Source organism: Patagioenas fasciata, chromosome 9 (genome assembly GCF_037038585.1).
Source record: "Patagioenas fasciata isolate bPatFas1 chromosome 9, bPatFas1.hap1, whole genome shotgun sequence".
NCBI classification, from domain to species: domain Eukaryota; kingdom Metazoa; phylum Chordata; class Aves; order Columbiformes; family Columbidae; genus Patagioenas; species Patagioenas fasciata.
In genome coordinates this window covers 13,915,549-13,937,100 of record NC_092528.1, presented here as the reverse complement: position 1 = coordinate 13,937,100, position 21,552 = coordinate 13,915,549, and the positions used below count along the sequence as shown (strand labels likewise).

The 21,552-nt window shown below is 40.3% G+C and overlaps 1 protein-coding gene across 18 annotated transcripts in view; it reads left to right on the top strand.

Annotated features, from left to right (window-relative positions):
* DOCK10 (dedicator of cytokinesis 10) overlaps positions 1 to 21,552 on the top strand; it is a 154,474-nt gene that overhangs the window by 53,942 nt on the left and 78,980 nt on the right. For 15 of the 18 annotated variants that reach the window (XM_071812463.1, XM_071812466.1, XM_071812465.1 and 12 more), the window contains exons 2-4: positions 5,667 to 5,786; positions 12,925 to 13,014; positions 20,611 to 20,693. In XM_071812463.1, the coding sequence (XP_071668564.1) occupies positions 5,667 to 5,786; positions 12,925 to 13,014; positions 20,611 to 20,693 (293 nt within the window). The remainder of the gene's footprint in view (positions 1 to 5,666; positions 5,787 to 12,924; positions 13,015 to 20,610; positions 20,694 to 21,552) is intronic. The other 3 variants (XM_071812468.1, XM_071812470.1, XM_071812473.1) reach the window with 1 other exon arrangement.

Here is a 21,552-nt window from a genome sequence, read left to right as displayed (position 1 = left end):
ACATCTGTATTAAATTCAGTGCATTTTAGATATTCAGTATTCGATGTCTGAAAATATTGCATCGTTAAAGCATTAGAAAATCATAGCATTTGGTCTAGTTTATTTTTAGAATAGGGAAGTGCTTGGGATGACTATCCAGAAACTATTGGTCTCAATTACATAATTTCCCCCTTTAGTGAGTGTTCACAGAGATACAACTTCAGGGGCAGGGCATGTAAGTAATTTTATCCTGTAATTATGACAAGATGATGGGTAGTAGCATCAATGCACAATGTCCATGCAGCTGGAGGCAAGCCAGGTACCGTATCTGTTTCTGTAAAATCATTTATATGGATATTTTTGGTCGCTGTTACTGGGAGAAATAATGTTTCTGTACCTAGACCAGAAGATGATGGTGACCAAGCTGTACGTCCCTGCTGGAATCTGGGCTGTTTCACCTCTGTGAAATTAAGTAGTGATTATCCCTCTGTGTTGTTGGCTCCTGTGCTCATGAAAGGTCTCTTCAGTTTTCAAAAAGAATTTGGAAAAGTTTTCTCAACAACGTACAGAAGTAGGCGCCAGAACACTGCCAGGGTGTGAAGTGAATGGTACAGTTGTGAGTTCACTGCAGGTTAGACATTTGGACAGGATATTTCAGAAACCTTTAACTATGCTAATGACCCTACATTGGTCTCAAGAGCTCATCAGTTGGTGCGACTGGTGCCATGATCGGAATGTAGTAACAATTTTCATTGCTCCAAATTATTGTTACTGTTGTGGCAACCAGGCTGCAATTATGGAACTTGATAGTACTCTGAAATACTCCTTTTTGCGGTTTGATCCAGCACCGCATAGAGGTGAACTGCATGTTACTTATTGCACCCCAGACTGCTTTCTGTAAAGAGATTTTAGACCTGTACGGTGTTGCTGTGAACCATATCTTGACCTAAAGAAAATGGGAAGAGCAACAGTAACTCTGAAGTGTCAGAAAACATTTAACATTCAAGCTTGTTTTCACATGGACCAAAAGACACGCCGTATTCAAATACAAAGCCTCCTGTCGTCCACAACTGTGACCACTTTAGAATGAACCGGTTCATTGCATGCTGAGCAACATGGTTGTTCAAGAAACCAGTTTATGGCATAGCGCTATTTGTAGTTACTTTTCCTCTCTCTGAGAGAATAGTGAGACGTAGACATTAACACCTTGTGAATACATTTGACTTTCCATTTAGCTATAGCTTTATTCAGCATGACTGCAGATAAGAGTAGCAGCAAACAATCATTGAAGCTTAAAGAACATTTTTAAAATAAGTACAAGGCCTCATATTTGTTCTGAAAATGTTGTTTTTATTTTCAGGGAATACTGTTGAATTTAATTGTCTTGATTTGATGCTGTGAGTGCTGTAGCAGGTGAGGAGTCAGAGTGTGCCATTTTGCTAGATATATTCACAACTGTTTCAGTACAACTAAATGTAATTCATTACTCACTTGAGATAGAGTATATAAAAAGCATTGTAAAAAATCCAAGCCAGGCTAATTCGATCTTGGCACAGATCACTCGGTTGGTCTGTTTCCAAAAAGAACAGACAAGTTAAATTGAGAAGAGGCAGCACTATGGTTATTAAATTAGCTTTAAGTCAGCCCTACTCATTTACAATCTCTGCTAGTGCTTGCAGGGAGAAATTTGCTAATCTCAACATTGCTGCTTCTGTCTGCCTGTGATGAGAAAGCTGAGCAGTCATTCCACACCGTCCGGAGATAAACTGCTAACGAAACCAGCTGCCACTTCCCATTGCAAATGCTGTGCTAAGCATTACAGCACTCAGATTTGCCAGATCCAAAATAGTGGCTCCACGAAGGATGGAGTGTCGGTATCCACATTGTGTAGTCTTAAGGTTTGTAAGAACATGCAGAATTGATGAAGAGAGGCATCATGTTTGTTATATTGTCATGATTGGTGTTGGCTGGGAAAGGCGTAGATTATCTCTGCAGTCAGTGTATTGATGAGGATGGACTTCTCTGAGTTACGGGAGCTCGCGTAACGCAGTATTGCTTTTACACAGGGTTTTGCTGTAATGCTGTAGAAGGAAGAATGGCATTTGTCATTGCACCAATAGAAATACATCACCATAAATACCGAAGTGCTTCACTGGAAAGTTTTGCAGTAATTTTGAGTGTCACATCTACTTACATTTAGTTACATTTTGAATGTGTGAACTTGCTTCTGAGACTGTTGACATCTGTTAAAATGTTTCTATCAGATCATGCACTTCGCAGCAGGGAGAGCAAGAGAATTAGTGCTGTGGGAACAGTGATGTTTATACGCTTGCTGTGTTTCTCTGCTTCAGGGTTTTCTCGAGTTGCATTGTTGTATCACATAAATGACCTTGCAGCTGGCTAGGAGAAATTTTCCCCGGGAGCGTTGCAGACAGCTGTCAGGAGTGGCTTTCTGAGTGCTGCTAGTTTCAGAAGGAAAAAAAAAAGGCCAGTGTGACACGGCTTCCTCCGCCTCCACCTGCATCGGAACATCTGTGTGATGTTACTTGCACAGGAGATGTAGCTGTGCTCACCCCAACCTCGCAGGGATTTCCAGGAGGAAGAAGGAAAACCTCTTCATTCTGACAGCCCCAGCAAAAAGGGTAGTTTCCATTGGCATAGAGAACCTGCAAATGCCACACATTTTTTAATGGGATTCCCCCATATTTCAAGAGAAGTCCCAAGCATTTGGGGATTCCCCAGCTCTTGATTAGTCTAGGACTTCAATAGGAAGGTGACTACTTATATAATTTGCTTACTTTATGGTTTTTTTAAGACATTTTGAAAGCTAACATTTGTGACATTTCCAAGGAGCATCTGACCTAAATTAATATTGCGTTGACACATCTCTGGTTTTGAAGTGTGGACGTTTATGGCTTCAATGTCATGTCTGACTTACTAAAAGTTGGGATTGTTGCAGAACCATTAGCCTAACAGTATCTGCTCTAGGAAGGGAGTGTTCTTGGTATAGTCAATGTCACAAACTTTCTGCAAAGAACATACATGTTTTAGTGAAACCACTACACAGGAAAAATGCTTGCATGAAACACTTGTGCCTCATAAATGTCAGTGCATGTATTTTTTCACTGTTGAGTTTTTTTGTAAGTGGTTACTCTACTGTTTCCTACTGCAGGTAACAGTTGTACTACTACAAGTTTGCCTTCTGCTAGGCTTGGACTGAGTGAACTTGTTTCAGACTTGGGCATGATTCTCAAAACAAGTAGTACAGCAGAGATGGTACACACTCCCTCTACAATGGTGTTTTCATGTTTAACTCCTTGAAACTTATGTTTATATAGGAATATTTAATAAATAGATACAATGGTAAATTTAATGACAGAGAGTCTAAAACTTGTGACTAAAGGATACTGTGGTGACTCAACATAACTTGAAACGAGAGCAAGCTGTGCATGGTGAGATGGTGGATAAGCTCATTGCGTTCTTGTGGGGAAGCACTGTCTGGAAAGGACAGAGTGATACCTCGCTAAAGAATATGGCTGCTACTCAATCCGAGTGCATGTTGAGCAGGACTGGATATTAATGTGTCAACTGGTACTGGCCATGGCCAAGTACCAGTTTAGGAGAGTCTAAGATAACCTGTCTGGTTCAGTATGAAGTCTCACGTGTCCTGGTAGGGAGTGTTGTCTTACCTGAACATCCTGCACTGCTATACAGTCCTGTCACAGAAACTAAATTAAGTTTTAAAACTGTTACTTCTTTTTGTGTTTTACAGTGGCCTTCCACTAGAGAAGTTCTTTTTTCTGTTAAACAATCCCAAGTTTTATTTTTAATTCGACCTCCCTTTCATCACTCTAAGACAAGACATGCAACTGTCTGTACATCTCCAGATTCATCTAGGAGAGAATCTAGCATGTGTATGTCAGAATCCTTTTTTATTTTATTCATATAACTTTTAGTGTTTTTCTGGGAGTTAGTAGTTAAAGATACACCATATTTGGGTAGGTCAAGTATTGCTTCTCTTTACTCTCTTTCCCTTGCATCCCACAGCAACATACATGAACCAGTTTCCTTGGGAAAGAGCTTTCAAAGAAGTTGTATTTAGTATGGTAATATGTTGATCTTGTGTATCTTTTACAAGTCTTTAATGTCTCAGCATGAGTAAATAGTGCTTTTGACATGTGAATGCTAAACACTAATGATTTTTAGAAGTTTATTAACTCTTAATCTGGCAGACATGGCTAAGAGAGTTAATAGACTAAGAAGAGAGTTAATTGAACTGTTGAAGGAACAGCTCCAACTTTTCAAATTGCATCTCCATCCTTGAAGGTTTTCAAGACTCATCTGGACAAGTTCCCAAGCAGCCTGATCCAACTTGCCTTGCTTTGAGCAGGGGGTTGGAGCAGATAACCTGCAGAGGTCCTGAGCTGTTCTGTGATTCTATCATAAGCTGTTCAGCAATTGAATAACTTTCTATGAGCATGCATATCTCAGTGTTTTAATCTATTTTGTGTAGTTGTGTTACTGATACTTAATTAAATTTTTCATAGATGCATTTGATGCCAAAGGGAATCTTGAACTTAATATAGGAGAGAAACAGTGTTCACAAGGGCTGGGGAGAAATCTTGAATTGACTGTAATTATTGTGAGAAAACAAAAAGGCAAAAACCACAGGAACTTTCTAGAAGTTGTGATTTAGGAAGGAGGGAGAGAGGGAAATTTTATGTTGTTCTGGGTAGTACAGTGCAAAAACTGTGTGTAAAATACAACTCAATGTCTACAGTTTTCAGTCCATCAGACTGAAAAAGTGTTCTGCAGATGTATTTCTGCGTTCACTTTCTACTAGTATCCTTTTTCTTTCTCACCACCTGCTTTTCCTTCCCTTTTAGCAGTTCTCTTGCCCTTTCTCATTTACACTTTCTGATGCTCAAGTCTTTGAATTAAGCAAATGTTGTCACTCTAATACATGGCTTTTCATTTGTGGAATGTGTTCTAGTATGTCAGATGGGCATGTCTTTTTCTATTTTGGGGCTGTATTTTGAGACAGTGTGACTTTACTTTTGTTTGGCTATTCCTATGGTGTTTTCTTCCTTTACCGCTGTTTCGGTCAATAATAGTACTATTATGATGATACTAATCCCATTTCTGACAAGATATGGATACCACATAGTTTATTCCAGGAGAATAACCTTGGGTTATTACCAAGTAAGATGATGTGGTGGCACTCAGAAGCTACCAGCAGTTCAAGAGGTAGGACTGTGTAAGACAGTGAAGGAATTAGTAGGTTACTTATTCTAAAACATATTAGCTCAAAGTTATATCTATGTTCAGTTCAAATTGTGTCTGTCCCTCTGTTTGCCTACATCTCTTTATGGAGAAAGAGAGTGAGTGTTCCTGAGAATGACAGGTGAGTTAATATGGTGGTTTGGGTTACTGTAATGAGCTGACAGGTTGCTCTGGAGTTTATCAGATGGAGAGTGACTGTTACAACTGGCCCAACTTTCTCCATTCTTCTGCTCTCCCACGAGCTCAGCTGCAGCAAGCTGGGAAGAATGGAGGAGGGAGGGAAAAAGTTATTCATTCTTTGGCGTACAAAAATAAAAATGCAGTAGATCTCAGTTTATGAAGGGGAGGGGACGCAAATTTGAGTATAGAGAGGTTACCTGATCTTTTATTTTTTTATTCCACAGCAGGAAAAACCCAAACTCTTAGAGCCTTTGGATTATGAAGCTGTCATCACAGAGATTGAAAAAAATATTGGGGATAACCAATTTAAGGATCTGATATTATTCCCCGATGATGACTTTTCAGTAAGTACAAGGCAAATGTATGTTTGTCTGTTCATTTATTTATTTTATCTTTGTTGCTAGAGAGAGAGCCAGAAGTTGCTCAAGGACTCTCTTAATTCATGCATAATGCCTTCTCTCTCACCAAATTCACTCTTCTTTTATTTTTTTTTTTTTTTCTGTGATGTTTGTATGTGAGTGAATTTACAGTTCAGGATGAAATGAAGCTCTGGTTGTTCTCAAATATATTTCAGGAACTCAGAAAACATGTATTCCATAACATATACTTGTGTGTTTGAGTAGTACAGAGGTGGTTTGGCCAGTGCTGGAATCTCTTCCTATGACTATAACCTAATTTAATCACACCTTTGTAACTTACATCCAGTCTTTCTGATCCTATTCTGTTTAAGGTATTTGGCCGCTAGCATCAGACAGCCGATCCTTCTGCTTAAAGTTGGACTTTTGAGATAGTGGATGTGACATATTTCCAAGCTGTGCCACTGCTGACATTAGATTGCATGAGAGAGAGAAATTCGAATGGACTTGACTTCTGTTCAGTTTTGGGATTATCTTAAATTCTTCTCCAGTGGGGCCTGAGATCTGGCACCTGAGTGCTGGGGTGTGAGTCCCCAGTGCTGAGGCAGGCTCCCATGGCGGGAGCTGTGGAGCTGCCTCACCTCGTCCTGGCTTCCACATCGCTTGTCTTGAGCAGCTGCAAATAAACTGGGAACTTGGATGTCCAGGGCAGCCCTCACCACAGCAGAGATGGGGCAGCTGGGGGGGCAGGGCTGCCTGCTGCGGGGCTGGGGAGGTGTGTGAGTACATGGGCAGATTGCCTGCATCTTATAGCAGCTTCTTCAAAATCAGCCCATCTCTGTAAAAGATATATATTTTGATGAAGAGGCATTCTTTAATGGAAATACATTTCAATTTGTGAGCAATTGTAACTGCTGTGTGAGGGCCCTTGCCATCAGCTCATGGCACTGCTGCTGTCCTGTGGGGCTGGCTTAATCTAATCGACTGCTTTGTTTTACTAAATGGCTTTATTTCCTTGGTGGCATTAACTGAGTTAATGTGCTCATGGGATTGAGAGGAAACTAAACAGAATAGATTTCCTCATCATCGTTAATTCCTTTATCCATTTTGCACATTTGTGAATTTATGAAATTGAAATTTAGCATTATAAAGCTGGCTAGACATACTGAGTGCTGTCACAAGGCCCGTGAGCCCTTTGATATAGGGTAACTGAGCTCAAGTCAGTGGAGCAAACCCTCTCAGTGAAAGAAGAATCATGTCCTACTCCTCAATACCTCTGCCTGTCAAACCATATTTTCATATCCTTATTTTCATTTCAGCTTGAGTAGTTGCTGCCTGGCTTTTAGCAGCTACTGCTATTTTGTTTCCTCTGCGTTATGCTTTGCAACTATTCTGCATAATCTATTTAAATAAAAAAAAAAGAAGAAAAAAGATTAAGACACATGAGAGAGGTACTTGTATAGTAGAGGTAGCCTGTACTTACAGAAGAGCAAAGGTAGTCCATATCTTTGCAATAAATCTGTTTCTGTTGTATTCTGTTGAAGTAATCTGCAGGAACAAGAGCCTGTGTCACCAGACAGGACTGCAGAGCTTTCATAGCAGACAGGTTTTTTAGCTGCAGAGAGTCTATTTATAGCCCTTCTCCTTCCTGCTGAAATATCACCTGTGCACAAAAGTCTGGGTCAGCCATTTGAGTAGGAAGAGATCCACATCTGACTGAATTAGGAGGGGCTCAGGCTGGCTCTGAGTGTTATTTAATGTGATAATGCCCCAGGAAATGGTAGATGCTACTGTTTAACTCCTAATGATTACAATTGCTTCAGACTTTGTGGCTCAGTGTTGATGTAGCCCCAGTTTGGGCCTGTGTGCTAGCACACGCTATGTGCAAAAGTCTCTTCAGAGTGAAACTTCACCAAAAGAATTAGCTGAGATGGTGAGCATAAGAGAAAATTCTTCTTTTAAGATTTATTTCCCATTTCTGGCTACATAATATTCAGCACATGCATCAGATATGGGTCAATTATCAGCATAGCTGCTGTACTGTCAGGTCTTTTGTCTCAGAATTGCTTTCTCTCTTCGAATGCAATTCAGAGAGAATGTAGTTATTCTCACAAGACTTCTGTTGGTCATTTCCAATGTCTTATGCGAAGTCTGTGGAATAGCAAAGAATTATTGGTATCCATCTGAAGCTGTGTTCCTCCATTTCCCTGCATTTCAACAGAAGAATACAAGACTTATACCTTACAAAGATACGTTCTCTGTTTTTACTCCAGCTGGGGAGAAGATGCTTCCTTTTTTTGTAACGATGCTTAAGAATCCTTTTGTTCAAAAAATATCATTGATTCACACCAGTCTCAGTTCTTGTTTTCCTAACAATGCCTTCCTTGCATGCTAACTCTCCTCCTGCCTGCCCAGAGTTCAGTTCCCTTTGAGAAAAAGCTTCTCAGCTTGGCTTAATTTTTCACCTGCTCCTGGAACCCCTGAACAAATGACCCTTCTGTTGCTGTGCTATGGAATAGTGGCCAGTGGAAATTTCTGCTGCAATACAGCAACTATGTGGAGGAAGGATCTGTAGAGTTTCACAGGAGCTCCCTGTCACTCGATTCTGAGCTTGAGCTGTGCTTTTTGGTGGTAGTAAGTGGAGTTAATGGGCTTCCTTCACTGAACTCCCAGCAGTCTCTTCTCAAATTTCTTCATCATCTCAAGTCTTGAGTAGAGTGATTGGGGCCCTCCCTTAGTGGCAGCAGGCTCAGCAACCCTTTGCTACTGCTTGTGCTTGTGTGGAGGTTGAGTAATTAAATCTGTGTTACCAGTATGTTGATAAAGATAAGTTAATTGTCATAAAAAGGTAGCTGAAAGTTTTCAATAGGTATTTCAACTTGATATTGTAAAAAAGCATGTTAAACTCTCTGGGTCATAAAAAATTGTTCCTCCTTCTCTCCCCACATACTATTTTTTAAGTCTGTGTTTGAAAAGTGAAACTTAGACTTTCTTAAACTATTTGTGTAAATATGGCTGAATGTCTGATTTGAACCTGCAATAGAAATAATAATTCACTGAATGAATTTACAAGAGGTTTTAAATGGCAAAGCTGATCTGTGTGATGCAAATCTATTGAAGTTCAGTCTGGCACGTACTCTTGGCTCTTCTGGGCTTTTGAAAGCCTACCCAGGCAGCCTCCAAGTATCATAGAGGCCTTAGAAGAAGGGCTGGATCACGCAGTGCTCGTACTCCCCATCACTGCAGGCGTGACTATTCCAGGCTTTTTTTGGTTTTTTTTAAGCTCTGAACAAGAAAGAGCTAAAATCTCCTTGTTTTTCAGCTTGTGAAACCTCTGCTCTCTAGATATTGTGCAAGGACAAAAGTTGTTTGAATACGGAAGTTCATAACAGTACCAAATGCATCTTTAAGGGGAAAGGACAAGAGCAGGCAACAAGAGTTCCTCTTCACTTGAAATGAAGCATGTGCGCCATAGGGGCAGCTCTAAGCATGGGACTTTAAGCCTCCTTGGAAATAACCCAGTAAAACTCAATTATTTCTAAAATCAAAAGAGTTACGGTGGTGAGATCATGGTTTATTTTCAATAGCACATGACTTTCCCATGTGATAGGTAGTATCTGCTCATCCTTAGAGGAACAGAAATTGTGTCTGTTATTTTCAATGGAATATGGGTATCCTTGGCATGCAAGTTCACAGCAACTGGGAGGAAAAGGAAAGTGAGAGGTATCTAGACATAAAGGGAGGCATTCTATTTAAATAGAGCTAATGCAGTCAGCAAAGCTAACACTGTGTGGGCAGAGTATAGCCTCTCACACTGAACATGATTCAGCAAGTGATGGGGCAAAATCTGCCCTTTAAATGTTCTCTGTGCTTGCTTTCCTTTCATTTTGCCCCACACACGTCCCTCCTCCTTGAGGTCTGTGCTGGGACAGCAACCTGTTGAGAGCGCCATATAGCAACAGTGTTTGCATGGTGGTATTTGTACAACAAAGTTGCATCTTTTTCTACTTTTTTATTTGATAGACCAACTCAATACAGTTTCGGGTAATGTTGGGTAAATCTGTTTACTTGGATGAAAACGGTGCTGAGCAGCTCTTCTTTAGAGAGGTTGAACTAAGAATTAACATACAGGAGTTTTTCTGCTTATGTGCGGTTAGGTCTCTTAGAAGGGCTGCCTTTTCAGGAAGTAAATATAATCATTTTTGATGCATCTGTCTGGAGATTTAACCACTGGTAACATGCTTTCAGACTAAAAGCTATTAGAATAGATGCAGAGTGAAAATGTTTGAAATGGATAATAGAGTTTGAACTCCATTTTTCAAATACTAAACTCACCGTGTCAGTGGGAAGTAGACAGTGTCTGAAAACATTATTCCTAATCAATCGTTGCTAAGGAGCGATATTAACTTAATACTTTCACTGTAGAAAGCGGATGTAGGAAGAGATGGTGCTTAATTAAATAGCACCTTATAACTAATCAAACACCTGGGGCCAACAGTTTATGCAAATCAGACAGCCTGGCTGAATGCCAGAAGTCATTGTTGGATATAGGATATTTATATAAAGTAGATTAAAAAAATAATTCAGAAGAATTATGGAATTTAATGTTCTAGGCTGATACCTGCATTATTTGATTATCACAGTCTGTATGTACAAACAGGAAGATAGTTGGCCTCCGATCTGAACAGACAATTCCTACGATTTCCTAAACATTAGAAAATTAGGTTGCATTCAAAGCACCGTTATAAATGCTGAGTTCTGTCAATAAAAACCCATATTTTTTTGATGACCCTTTCAGAAGCACTTAGTCTGTTGTTGAAATCTAGTTGTTTTCTGATGTAAAAAGGTTTTGGTAAATACATGCTATGCTTGATCAGCCTTTAAGAGCATTTAACTTTGGAAGTAATCAGCTCTGAACAGGAAGTGTTTTTGTGGCAAGGCTTTTGCAGCTAAGTGGTTGAAGATACCTAATTCTCAGAAGGGAAGTGCTTTGTAGTTTTAAAAACTAGTTTAAATATAAAAATACAGAAGATTTTCCATGTCCCAATTCTATGAAAATAAACCTGTAATATTCTTTGGAGAAGCCTGTGAACGCGACAAGCCCAGTGTTACCTGCATTCTCTGTTTTGCACGGCTATGTTTCTTTCAAATGCAGTCTTGTTGAGAAGGACAGTGGGGAGCATACCACCAGTGACACAGTGAGCTTGAGATACGTCTTGTTCAGCTACAGGCTTTTGAACAAGCTGTGTAAGGGCAGGGAGGCACAATGACCCCTTTACGGAAAATGTTAGCTGTCCTGGTCACTGTGTTGATATCAGTTTACAAGAAGTGTTGTATTAGGTAAAAAAAAAAAAATAAAATTAACTCTATGTCTTAACTGAAAAAAAAAAACACTGTAAACTCTTCTACATAATACCTGGGGCAGAAACTTTCTTATGGGCAAGCACAAGAGGTTGTTGGTCTTCTCCATAGCTTAGTCACCATCCCAACAGAGTCAGTGCAAGGTACAGAGAGCATCACACATCTCTTCTCTTGTGGCCTCCTACTCTGCATTAGTCTGGAACCGGCAGCTGATCTTCAGTTGTGGTGACACCATGAAAGGATGGTGTGTGACCTTTGTGGCTGCTGGTGCCCACGTTTAGGAAACTGCACTTAGTTTGTTGGGACAACAAGCTTTTTCACTTTGTGCCATCTATGAGGTCCCATCATTATTTGTGGGAGCTCAAGTGTTTTAATCATGTTGTTCACTGAGATATACCAATGGAACAGAAAAAGTTTGCAGAATCCCATGACGTTTGCATACGTGTCTTTCTTTCAAAAATTACTCATTTGGAAAATGATGGGGGGAGGGGAACAGTGTGGTCTGTGCAAGCTGTAAAGAAAAATGCAGCCAACAACATCCAGGCAATTGCCATGTAGAGTCTGGGTGCTTCAATTTGTAGAGCAAAACCATCACTTTTAATTCTGAGACTGGGGACTGGGAGGAGAGCCTCCAGGAACACAGTAGATACTGCAAACTGCTTCATGGTATTAGTAACCAGTTGTATGCCATAGGCTTCACTCTGAAAATCGTGTGCCTTTCTGTTCTAAAAGAGAGAATGAGCTTGGTAGATCAGATTTGTCTTTATTTCAGTCCTTCGTTGTCTTGAGTGGTGGAGTTACTCCGTTGTGACTGAGAGCATAGGCTGGTCTGCTGGGGTTTGGTTTTTCTTCTCTTCTGGCAGAGAAAGTGAGCAGGCCAGATCTGTGAAGTAATTCAGAACACCTCAAGCTTCCTCCTGTGTGACTTTTGCAAAGTGGATGCCGTGCCTGAGCTCAGCATGGAGGCCCTGAGTCACGCAGAGGAGCACTGCTGGTGGCCCTGGCCTCTCGTTGGCCTGGTGGGAACTAACGGAGGCTTGGCTCCTTCTGGAGACCTTCTGGAGATCCACTTCTCTGTGTGGTTTCCTGCTATGGGGCCTGAGAAGCCAGCTCAGACTGGAGCTGCTTTCAAAAAATGGCTTAATTTTTGCAGCATCTGGAAGGAGGTTGCAGGAACCATCAGCAGTCCCTTATCAGTCCTGCTCTGCTGCTTGCACCCCATGGGTGTATTAATACATGCCCCACTGAGAAGCTGGTGCCTGGTTCCACTTCCTTTCCAACCACTGAGCTGTCCTGTGGGAGCCCTTTGGCAACTCATTGGGAGGACTTTGCTCCTCTCCTTCCAAAAGATTCAAAGCTTTTAGTTCTCTTTCCACATTCCTTGCTGAATAGGCATGAGGTGCAGAAGGGAAGTGGAGGAAGCAAGTAACACTGTTGGATTTGGCAATATGTTTCTGGGAGAGGATGTAAGGAAGACTTGACTTTTTTTTTATCAGAAACCTCAGAGACTGGAGCAAGCTTGCTTGGAACCACTTTTTTTTCCCAGAAATCTATTTGAACACTGCTCTTGTTTGTAATTAATGCTTTAGCTGATAGTATTGAATAGCGTGTGTGGGCAGGAGTTGGGTTGTGCGTGTGTATTGGCTGCATGACAAATTGAAAAATGCGAGCCATAATAATAAGGTTCTTAACCCCTTCATGAGGTGAAACTGCTGTTCTGTCACTCTCAATAATTTGCTCTTTTTTTTTTTTTGTTTATTGTCAGACAGACACAATTTCACTGGAAATCAGGACGCTGTATCCTTCTGTACCTGAAGATGCAGAACAAAAAGCAGAAAATTTATTTGTGAAAGAGGTAAATATCTAGTGTGTATCCTTTAATTTTAAATAAAACCAAGGGTTTGGGGGAGACTTGCTATGATTATTAATGAACATCTTTTTTCTTTTAGTATTGTGTAGGTGATTTGGATCAGGTTTGAATTTTGAAGGTCAGAAGGAGGGGGAGGGTTAACAGCATCGCTGAAGGTGCCTATTCTGAGATGTTTGTATCTAGAAAAATTGCAAATGCACTGAATCAGCCTCTCATTCTCCTGTTTTCCAGCTGCATTCCCTGTCACTACTAGTCCACTGCTATCGATATTGGTGTTTTTACATGAGTGCTTATCATTTATGATCTGAATGCACTTTGCACTTTGAAACTCTAGATGTATTTCCCAAAAAGATAACTATTTGACACTGGATTAGACTGTTAGAGTTATTACGAGATATGTATTATTTGGAGGTGTCCATTATAGCTATCTGAGGAGTAGTTGCACTGTGAAGGATGTGTAGGGGTTTATATTTATTGTCAGTACTTAGAATCTGTTCTGCCTTCACAGTAGAAAGTCAAGCAAAGTTCTTCCATGGAAGTTAGAGCCTCACCAGGAGTGATTAATTGCCCCATGTTTAAAAAAAAAACAAACCCTATAGTTGTATTGTTTCCATACCTGATCTCAGTTTGTGGGAGAAGATTGCTCTTTCTGTTACCTCAGGGATATTTCAGCTTGTCACTGGTTTTATCACTTCTCAAGGGCATTGGAGGTGCTGTGGCTGCAGTGTTCAAAAGAATTTACTTTAGATGGCTCCCTGAACCTTCCTCATCTTTCACTGGAGATGTATAGCTCATCATTTGCATTGAGAAAACAGATTTATGAAACCAAATTTTTTTTTTTTTCTTTTTCCCCCACAGATTGGGATTTTTCATAGCTGGCTTTCTGGTTTGAAAGAGCATAGGCTATTTCATATCCGTTGTAACTGCAAGATAATTTGTGGAGGAAAAGTCAGTTGCAGACAAAACAGGGATTAGAAAAAAAAAATCCAAGATTAGGCAGAAATGTAGCTGTTGAATTGTATGCAACATGACATTTTACAGACTGGCCCTGTTTCTCTCCAGCAGGTCTAGAAAGAGCAATAACAATTTACTACTAGCTCAAGTTGCCTGAACTTTGCATCTTTCTTAACCTGACGGAAGGGTTAAAAGATAATATAGCTTGCAGAATTATCTACCTTCCCAGAAGCCTCACTGCCCTTTCAGCACTTTGGGGTCTGCTCTTTATTTTAAAGTTCCACAAGTTGCAAGGCCAGCACTGTGCTCATGGCTTTACAGAAAAAGTGGTGGGTCTAAAAATGGAACATAGTACACAGTGTCTGGGAATCATTACAGCTGAGTACTCCAAGGGAGGATGCTAATGACAACCTGGTAAAATACATATTGAGCACATCTATTAGCTTTCTCTGCAGTGCAAGTGAGCCAAGGGGGGGAGAGAAGCAAAGCAATGGAAAAAAACAGTACTACAGAACTAAGCCTGTGCATGGAATAGTAGCAGGGTAAGACTCTCTTTTAAAGTAGTAATGCATATGTTCTACTTTGCCACAAAGCCAAAAGCTATATATAAAATGAATTGAGCTCTAGGAAGAGGATGGTCTCTAGTCCAAAATTAAGTAAAACTGTGCTGCACAGATCTGTGATATAGTCCACTGCAGCGATTGCACACATCTGTACTGACCCAGCAGCAGTCTGTTGTGTTCCAAGTTTGTGTTCAGCACTTCTGGACAGATGTGCATGAGTGGAGTTTGTGACCTTCACTTCATTTTTGGAGCTGTGAAAAAGCCAACACTTTACTTAGTGAAGGAGTCTTCTCTTTCTTCAAATCTACCGTATCATGAGCAGTGAAAGCATCCATCTCGTATGTACTTGATTATCTGTTGGCCAACTGGGCTTGCTACAACCCAGGATCAAATGTCTGATTCCTGATAGGACTGCTGGGGAAACTGTGCCAGGGCAATGTACAGCTTCGTCTCACTGAAGCCATTTTGGTGTTCCCCGTAAGTGGTACAGCTATCTCTGGCCATTAGTGTATATTACACTATCTCAGTAGGTTTAACAAGTTGCCACACAAAGATATGGAGCAAGTCAGTTAACTGCAAATGAAAGGCCTGCTGTTGAAGGTGAAAATAATTTTCTTCATGTTGTTCAGTGTGAGGACATCAGATCCATGATCTCTTATCCTTCTGGATATTTCATGGTGTTCCCATGGTCTTGTCTATAAGGTATGGCTAGATAATTTAAAAGGGTTGTCAGAAGTCTGTAATAATGCCTTAAAAGGCTGGCTGTTTCTTCCTGGGCATTTGTTTCCTACTAGTCGCAGTAGGAAGGCTATAGTTCCACCTCTAGCTCTGCCGTTGCTAGAGTCCTTCAAGGACCAGTTGTTTGGTTTTGTTTTTTCCAAGCCCTTACCAAAATCCATCCATATGACAGCTTGGGGATTTGATCGGATTCCCTTTGCTCAAGCGATTGTAAAGAATACTCACAGGCACGCTAGAATGACTTGATTGCCTGTGCAATATCGGTTTATGGATGCAAAAGAGCTGACAAGTCAGATGAAGAAAGATGAGGCTGCTGTTGCTGAGGAAAGCTTTCAGTGTGGACAGCATCTGATGCCTGATGCTGTCCACCAGTAGTTTGAAGGTTTGTGCCTCTAGTTGTCTAATTCAGTTGTCTTAATACTGGTTTTAGATTTCCCAGTAACCAAAAACTTTGACTGTTGGTGATGTTCAGATGTTATAGTAATGAGTGAGACAGAAGAGTTCACTTTAAATAAGATGTCTAATCTTCTCCTTTCTGCTGAAACTGTACAATGAAAAATGAATTAAGCTGATGAATAAATAACTAGTCCTTTGATAACTAAACATTTTTGGTAGGATGCAAAGAGAATAAATATTTTTACATTTTATGATTGATTAGTATCTGAGTACCTTTGTTAATGTATACCTAATTATTAGGTATATTCTAAAGACAATACTTTGTGAATAGGTAATTCCTATACCCGTAGCAGTCTTAGGGTATTTTCCTTGTGGATTTTTCCACCTTAACTTCTTAGGCAGGAGGAGCTTGAGTAACTAAATTAGGTTCCAAGAAAAGAGAACTTTCCAGAAACTTTTGAAGCCAGAATAAAATTGTCTTCAGTGTTTATTTTTTTCTAAGTAGTGCTGAATTCATTGAATTCTGTACTGTACAATGCTGTTTCCTCCCAAATTCCAGATTTTCTTACTTCTCACAGAGTCTGCTGCACGTATTTATGCCATCAGCATTGTCTTCGTGGTCCATAATCTTCGCAAATAGAAACATAGAAATAAAGTTCTTCCTTTTAAACAGTGAAAACATTCCTAATATCACCATTCCCAACACTGTGTTCCTGAATATGCAGATCCAATGGCAGTCCTTGGGATTTTTCCCACATTTCATTTGGAAATATAGGGGATAGTGCATTTTGCAATTCAAAGTTATATTTAGTTTGGGGAATGTAACCCATCTAATTGCAACATATTTAATCCATTATTGGTTTGCATCTAGTTAGTATTTTCAGAAAGCATGCATGCGTATACACACATATGCGTATTATTTGCGTGTATCTATATGAACGAAATTTTAGGTATATATGAAAAAAAATCTAGGAAATAAATAAATATTGGCTTTCAACTGTCCTTTTCTAAATGAGTTTAAGCCAGATGATCCCTCCAAAAATGATAGGTGCTACTTGGCTATGTTTTTTGAAATTATGTTTGCAGACGGCCTGAATTTCACAGCAGGCTGATGACAGTGCCTTCCACCTTCCCAAATCCCCATGTGCTGCCTTTGGCTGTAGCAGCAGAGGTCACGGGATGGCGTTAGCAGTGCCACATGTGTTCCTGGTCACGGGGCAGCGCACAGAGCAGCGCACCGAGCAATCTCTGCAGCTTCCCCTCGAGCACTGTGGCCGCATCCAGCTCAGTAAGGTCTTTGCTTTCTGTCTCCAAGGTCTTGCATGGGTTTGCCCTTCCCTGTTCAATACCTCCTGCTTTCCACCTCGGAAATAAGCACTCTTCAACAGTGAGTGAGGCGGCAGGATTGCTCTGTGCGTGCAGTTTCTCTGCAAGAAGCCCAGTTGGTCCACTAATTACTTTTACCGTATGTGCATCTGTATATCTGATGACCACATACCTAATGCTATCTTAGAGAGAGTATAAGCAGGGTAGTTGCTTTCAAATGTTTCCAGGTGTTTGCTTCACTTGTGTTTCTCTCACTTCTCTTTTTTTTTTTCTCTCCAAAAGGTTCATTTGCATTGCAAGGTAAATCTTTAAGTGTCTCTTTCACTGTCATAGCCATCGCGCTGTCATCACCAGAACCAGAGCTAAGAAGTTACAGGTGGAAAAAGCTTGCAGGACTGTCTGTCTCTCTAAGGAAAAATTAGGCCAGCTGGGCAACAACAAATAGAAGAATAGAAATGACCTGAATTTGATAAGGCCTTTGGGAATGGGCTGTGCAGCCTGCCTGGTCAACAATGCAGTAGGAAAGTTCATGCAAACGTGTGCCAACCCTCCCACGTCCCAAAGCTTCCATTTCTTTGTCTATATTTTTCCTCCCCCACAGTCTACTTGAGCTCAACAGCCCCTGCACTGGTGCCTCCACTCTTGTCCAGGAACAGCAGGATCCAACTCTGGCCTCTGCTGCTAGAAGGGTCTTTCTTGCTCCTTAAATCAGGTTCACAGATATTTTTTCTCATCAGTAAAATTCAATTTTCAATAATAATTTCCAAATTAAAAAAAAAAAAAAAAAAAAAGAAAAAAAAAGAAAATAAGTAAAATCGTTAAAAGTCAATACAGTCAGCAGAAATATTAGATTTTTAGTTGGGATATTCTGAAGAGAAAATGCTGTAACCTTTTTTTTTTTTTTTTGAAAACTAGGTCTCTTTTACAGTGGATAAACCACAACAAACCAGCTCAAGAACAGCAGTAGCTGTTGCACTGAGTTGGCTTGCCTTTTGTGAATTTACAGAATGGTACTTGAATGTGCTACTTGTCCCCTTTGATTTTTATTTTGATTAGCTTTTTCTTGGAGGAGCACAATAAACCTTTATTTATAAACTAAAATACTGTGGCCTTCTCTATGTTATTCACAACAGTTTTTCTGAACACATCAGCCTATAATGTTTGCAATAAAAGCCTGTGTTGAGAATTCTCTGTGGGTTTTAATTGCATCTGTTACGTAGAATACTTAGTAATGAAAGCACCACTGGGAAAAAGTGTTCCTTTCTGTAGAAGGTTCAGCTGGTTTACGTTTGCCAAGCAGAAAGTGAGTGAAGCATGAACTGAAGGGTCTGTGCTCCTCAGAAGATTCAGTGAAGGAGCTGTTCATTGGCTCCTGTAGAAAAGAGTATACGTTGCTCTTATGAGAGTATTCTCATAGCATGGGTGACTGTCAAATAGTTTTAACTAAGGCTTAGATCACAAAAACTGAAGAGTGACCAAGTTGTTTTATGGAGATTCACAAAACAGAAAGGTTGAAATTCAGTTGTGTGTGTTTGGTTTTGGTTTGTGGGTTTGTTCTTTTGTTGTTGCTGTTGTTTTGGATTGGTTGTTTTGGGTTTTTTTTGGGTGCGTGTTTGTTTTGGCTTTGTTTTGTTTGTGGTTGGTTTTTGGTTGGTTGGGTTTTGTTTGCTTGGGGTTTTTTGTTTGTTTTCTATATTTAAAGGCAAAGCGCAGACAAGTTGGAGTGGTGCAGGAGCATGGTTATCGGGGTAGGCTTTGGACCTGACCCTGCAAGGTGCAGAGTTAGTCAGTTATAATGCTATAGTATTATGCTCCTTATCAGAGAATATGTGATTATTTTATATTGCCTTTATTCGGCATCCTGTAAGATAATGTGGGTTTATGTCAGACCAGGAAGTAGATGGTAGATCCACTTGGAATGTGTTAGCTGCACACTGCCTTTGGTCATACTGAACTGCTGTTCCATGTCCGGGCAGGAGAGAGCTGCCTGTAGATACGCATCCACTTCCTTGCCACCTTTTCCATACATACAAATGAAATTGTCACAAAAGACACTGACTGCACCCAGGGTGATTTCCTAAATTGATTTGTGGCTACATACTCTGCATGTCTAACACAAGATTTAAAAGGAGATTTGCCAAGCCAGTGCTGAGTAATTTAGAAAGCACCACCTTTAAGTTCTCATCCCATCTCTGGTTTTGCTCCAGCGGCCTGATAATCCTGTCCCTGTCCTTCTACAGCAGAGCCCGCTGTGCAGGCTGCCAGGGAAGAGAGGGAACACTCCTGATCGGAGAAGCAATAACTTGTCCCCATCCCTTTGTTGCCTTTTCTTCCACTTTCTCTGTGTAGCTTTTGGTATTTAAATATTTTTGATCTATCCTTTATTCTGTTTTCTTTGTCTCCTGGAGTCTTATCCTTCCTGTGCCTTTCTGTGGGACTGTCATTTCTGTTCCCAACTCAGTTTTTTTTTTGGTGCTACTGCTCCTTTCTCTATTGTAGATCTCAACCATCTTCCTCCCTGGCATGCCTCCTTTTCCCTGTGGTCTTGGGCAGCAGCTTCTACTGTTAGGTTTTAGGCTTGATACCTCTTCCCTCCTGTCCATCTCACATGGGCTGGTGCAAAACTTCAGGTGGAGTGTGTGGAGGAAATAATACAATTCTGAGTAAATTCTGTACAAGTATCAGTTTGCATTTTACACTCCATAGCAGGAAGCACTAGAAATTCTGACATTGCATCATTTTTCTTGTTGTAGATGGGTACCTTATCAATAACTGTATGTATTTCATGCATCCTGTTGCCTTTAAAAATGTCACGTTGCGTTTAATTAAATCAATAAAAGTTCTGCATTGAGTAAATCATACAGTTATTCTGATCTATTTGACAGCATAACAAAGTCCTTCAGTAGAGTCTTTGTTCAGGTCTGATTCCCTTATTTAAGGGAAACTGATATATTAAGGCAAATTTCAAAAGATTAATGCAAAAACAGCAAGAAGTTTTTTAGAAAATAAAAGCTACAAGAAGATGATGACTGAGCAAATTCCTTGTGGAAGGGAAAATCAGACTGGTGAGAAGTTATTGTCCTGTTAAATATTCCTTAATGTTGTTTAGAGGTTAAAGATACTTAAAGGCAGAAGAAGTAGTCCTGTGCTGCAAAAAGGGGGGATAAAAGGAGTAGGAAAAATGTATTTACGATGGAGAGCTTAGGTAATGAAACAGGATGCAGACAAAAAAATGTATAATTAATGTCCATGGAGAAAGTCAGGCCTAGACTGAGTAGTGTCTTTTGAGGCAGTAGCGATATAATTTAATGATGCTTCCTACCAAGAAGAGGAGAATCAGTAAAGCATGTGAAATTGCTGTGAGCCCCCTCCTCCATCTTGTGTGATTCGGTGCATTTGATTTAAAAGGGAAATTGTGCTTCGAAATGTGGAAATATGACTCTGACTTTCCTTGGAGAATTGTGCACCCAGATATAAAAGAGAAGAATATGTTCTCTAGCACAAAGAACTCCATCAGAGCTTTCTTAGTTCTCTAGCCTTCTTGAGTCTAAGTAGTTGTAGTAATTCTCTTGTTGTTGTTTGTGTGGTTTTTTTTTCTCTTTAGGCTTGTAAATACTACAGTTCCCAGTGGCATGTTGTGAACTACAAGTATGAACAATATTCAGAAGACTTTCGACACTTACCACAGTAAGATCTAGCATAAGTTCTTCTCTTTTTTTTTTGCTATTGGGTTTGTGTCATTTTGCTGACCTTTGTCCATATTTGCACTTTCCTTTGTCTTACATGCTCTACTTGTTTTACTGTATTTATAGTGCCTTGCATTTTTAAAAAGGGGAAGAAAAGGTCCTTTAGCAAAAGTTCAAGACTCTGCAGAATTCACTAGTATCAACAAACTCTATTAGTGCTGATTCAAACCCTTAGAAGCATGTTTGCATATCCAAAGCACACTTGATACAGGAAAGCTGGCTTTCCCTTTTTCTTAATAATGCATAAATGTCACTCACCTTTAACTGGGATTAATTATCCTTTTAGTTATCCTGTGTAACAGAGGGAGGAGTAAGATTTCGTGTAGCACTATATAGCTGCACCGTACAGAAGAACTGGCTGGATGTGTCCAGCAGGCACTGGTGCAGCGCTGGTGAACAGGGCTGCAGATGTGTCGGTGTCTGGAGAAGCACGCAGCCCTTCTGTGCGCTGAGACAGGGCATTAAAATCGCTGTAAAGGTGCTAGGAGGTGAAGGAACAAGTTCCTTGACATGAGTGGAAATAAATTAAGAATTTGGTGGTCATTCCTTCAGTTTCCACCCATAATCCCGTCTCTGGCAGGTTTGTATTTTGTGCCCTGAGGACTGTTTTAGGGAGTAGTGAGTTAAATCACTGAATGCCCAAATGAGCTGTGTTGCCACATCCTTTCCTGGAATTCGAGGCATTAAAATCATTGTACTGGGTGAAAAAGCTTGTTATGTGCACATAACACAGGAATGGGTGCTCCAGGCTTGGGTTGGAACGAAGCTGGTACTAACTAAGTGTATTGGTGTGGGAGTCA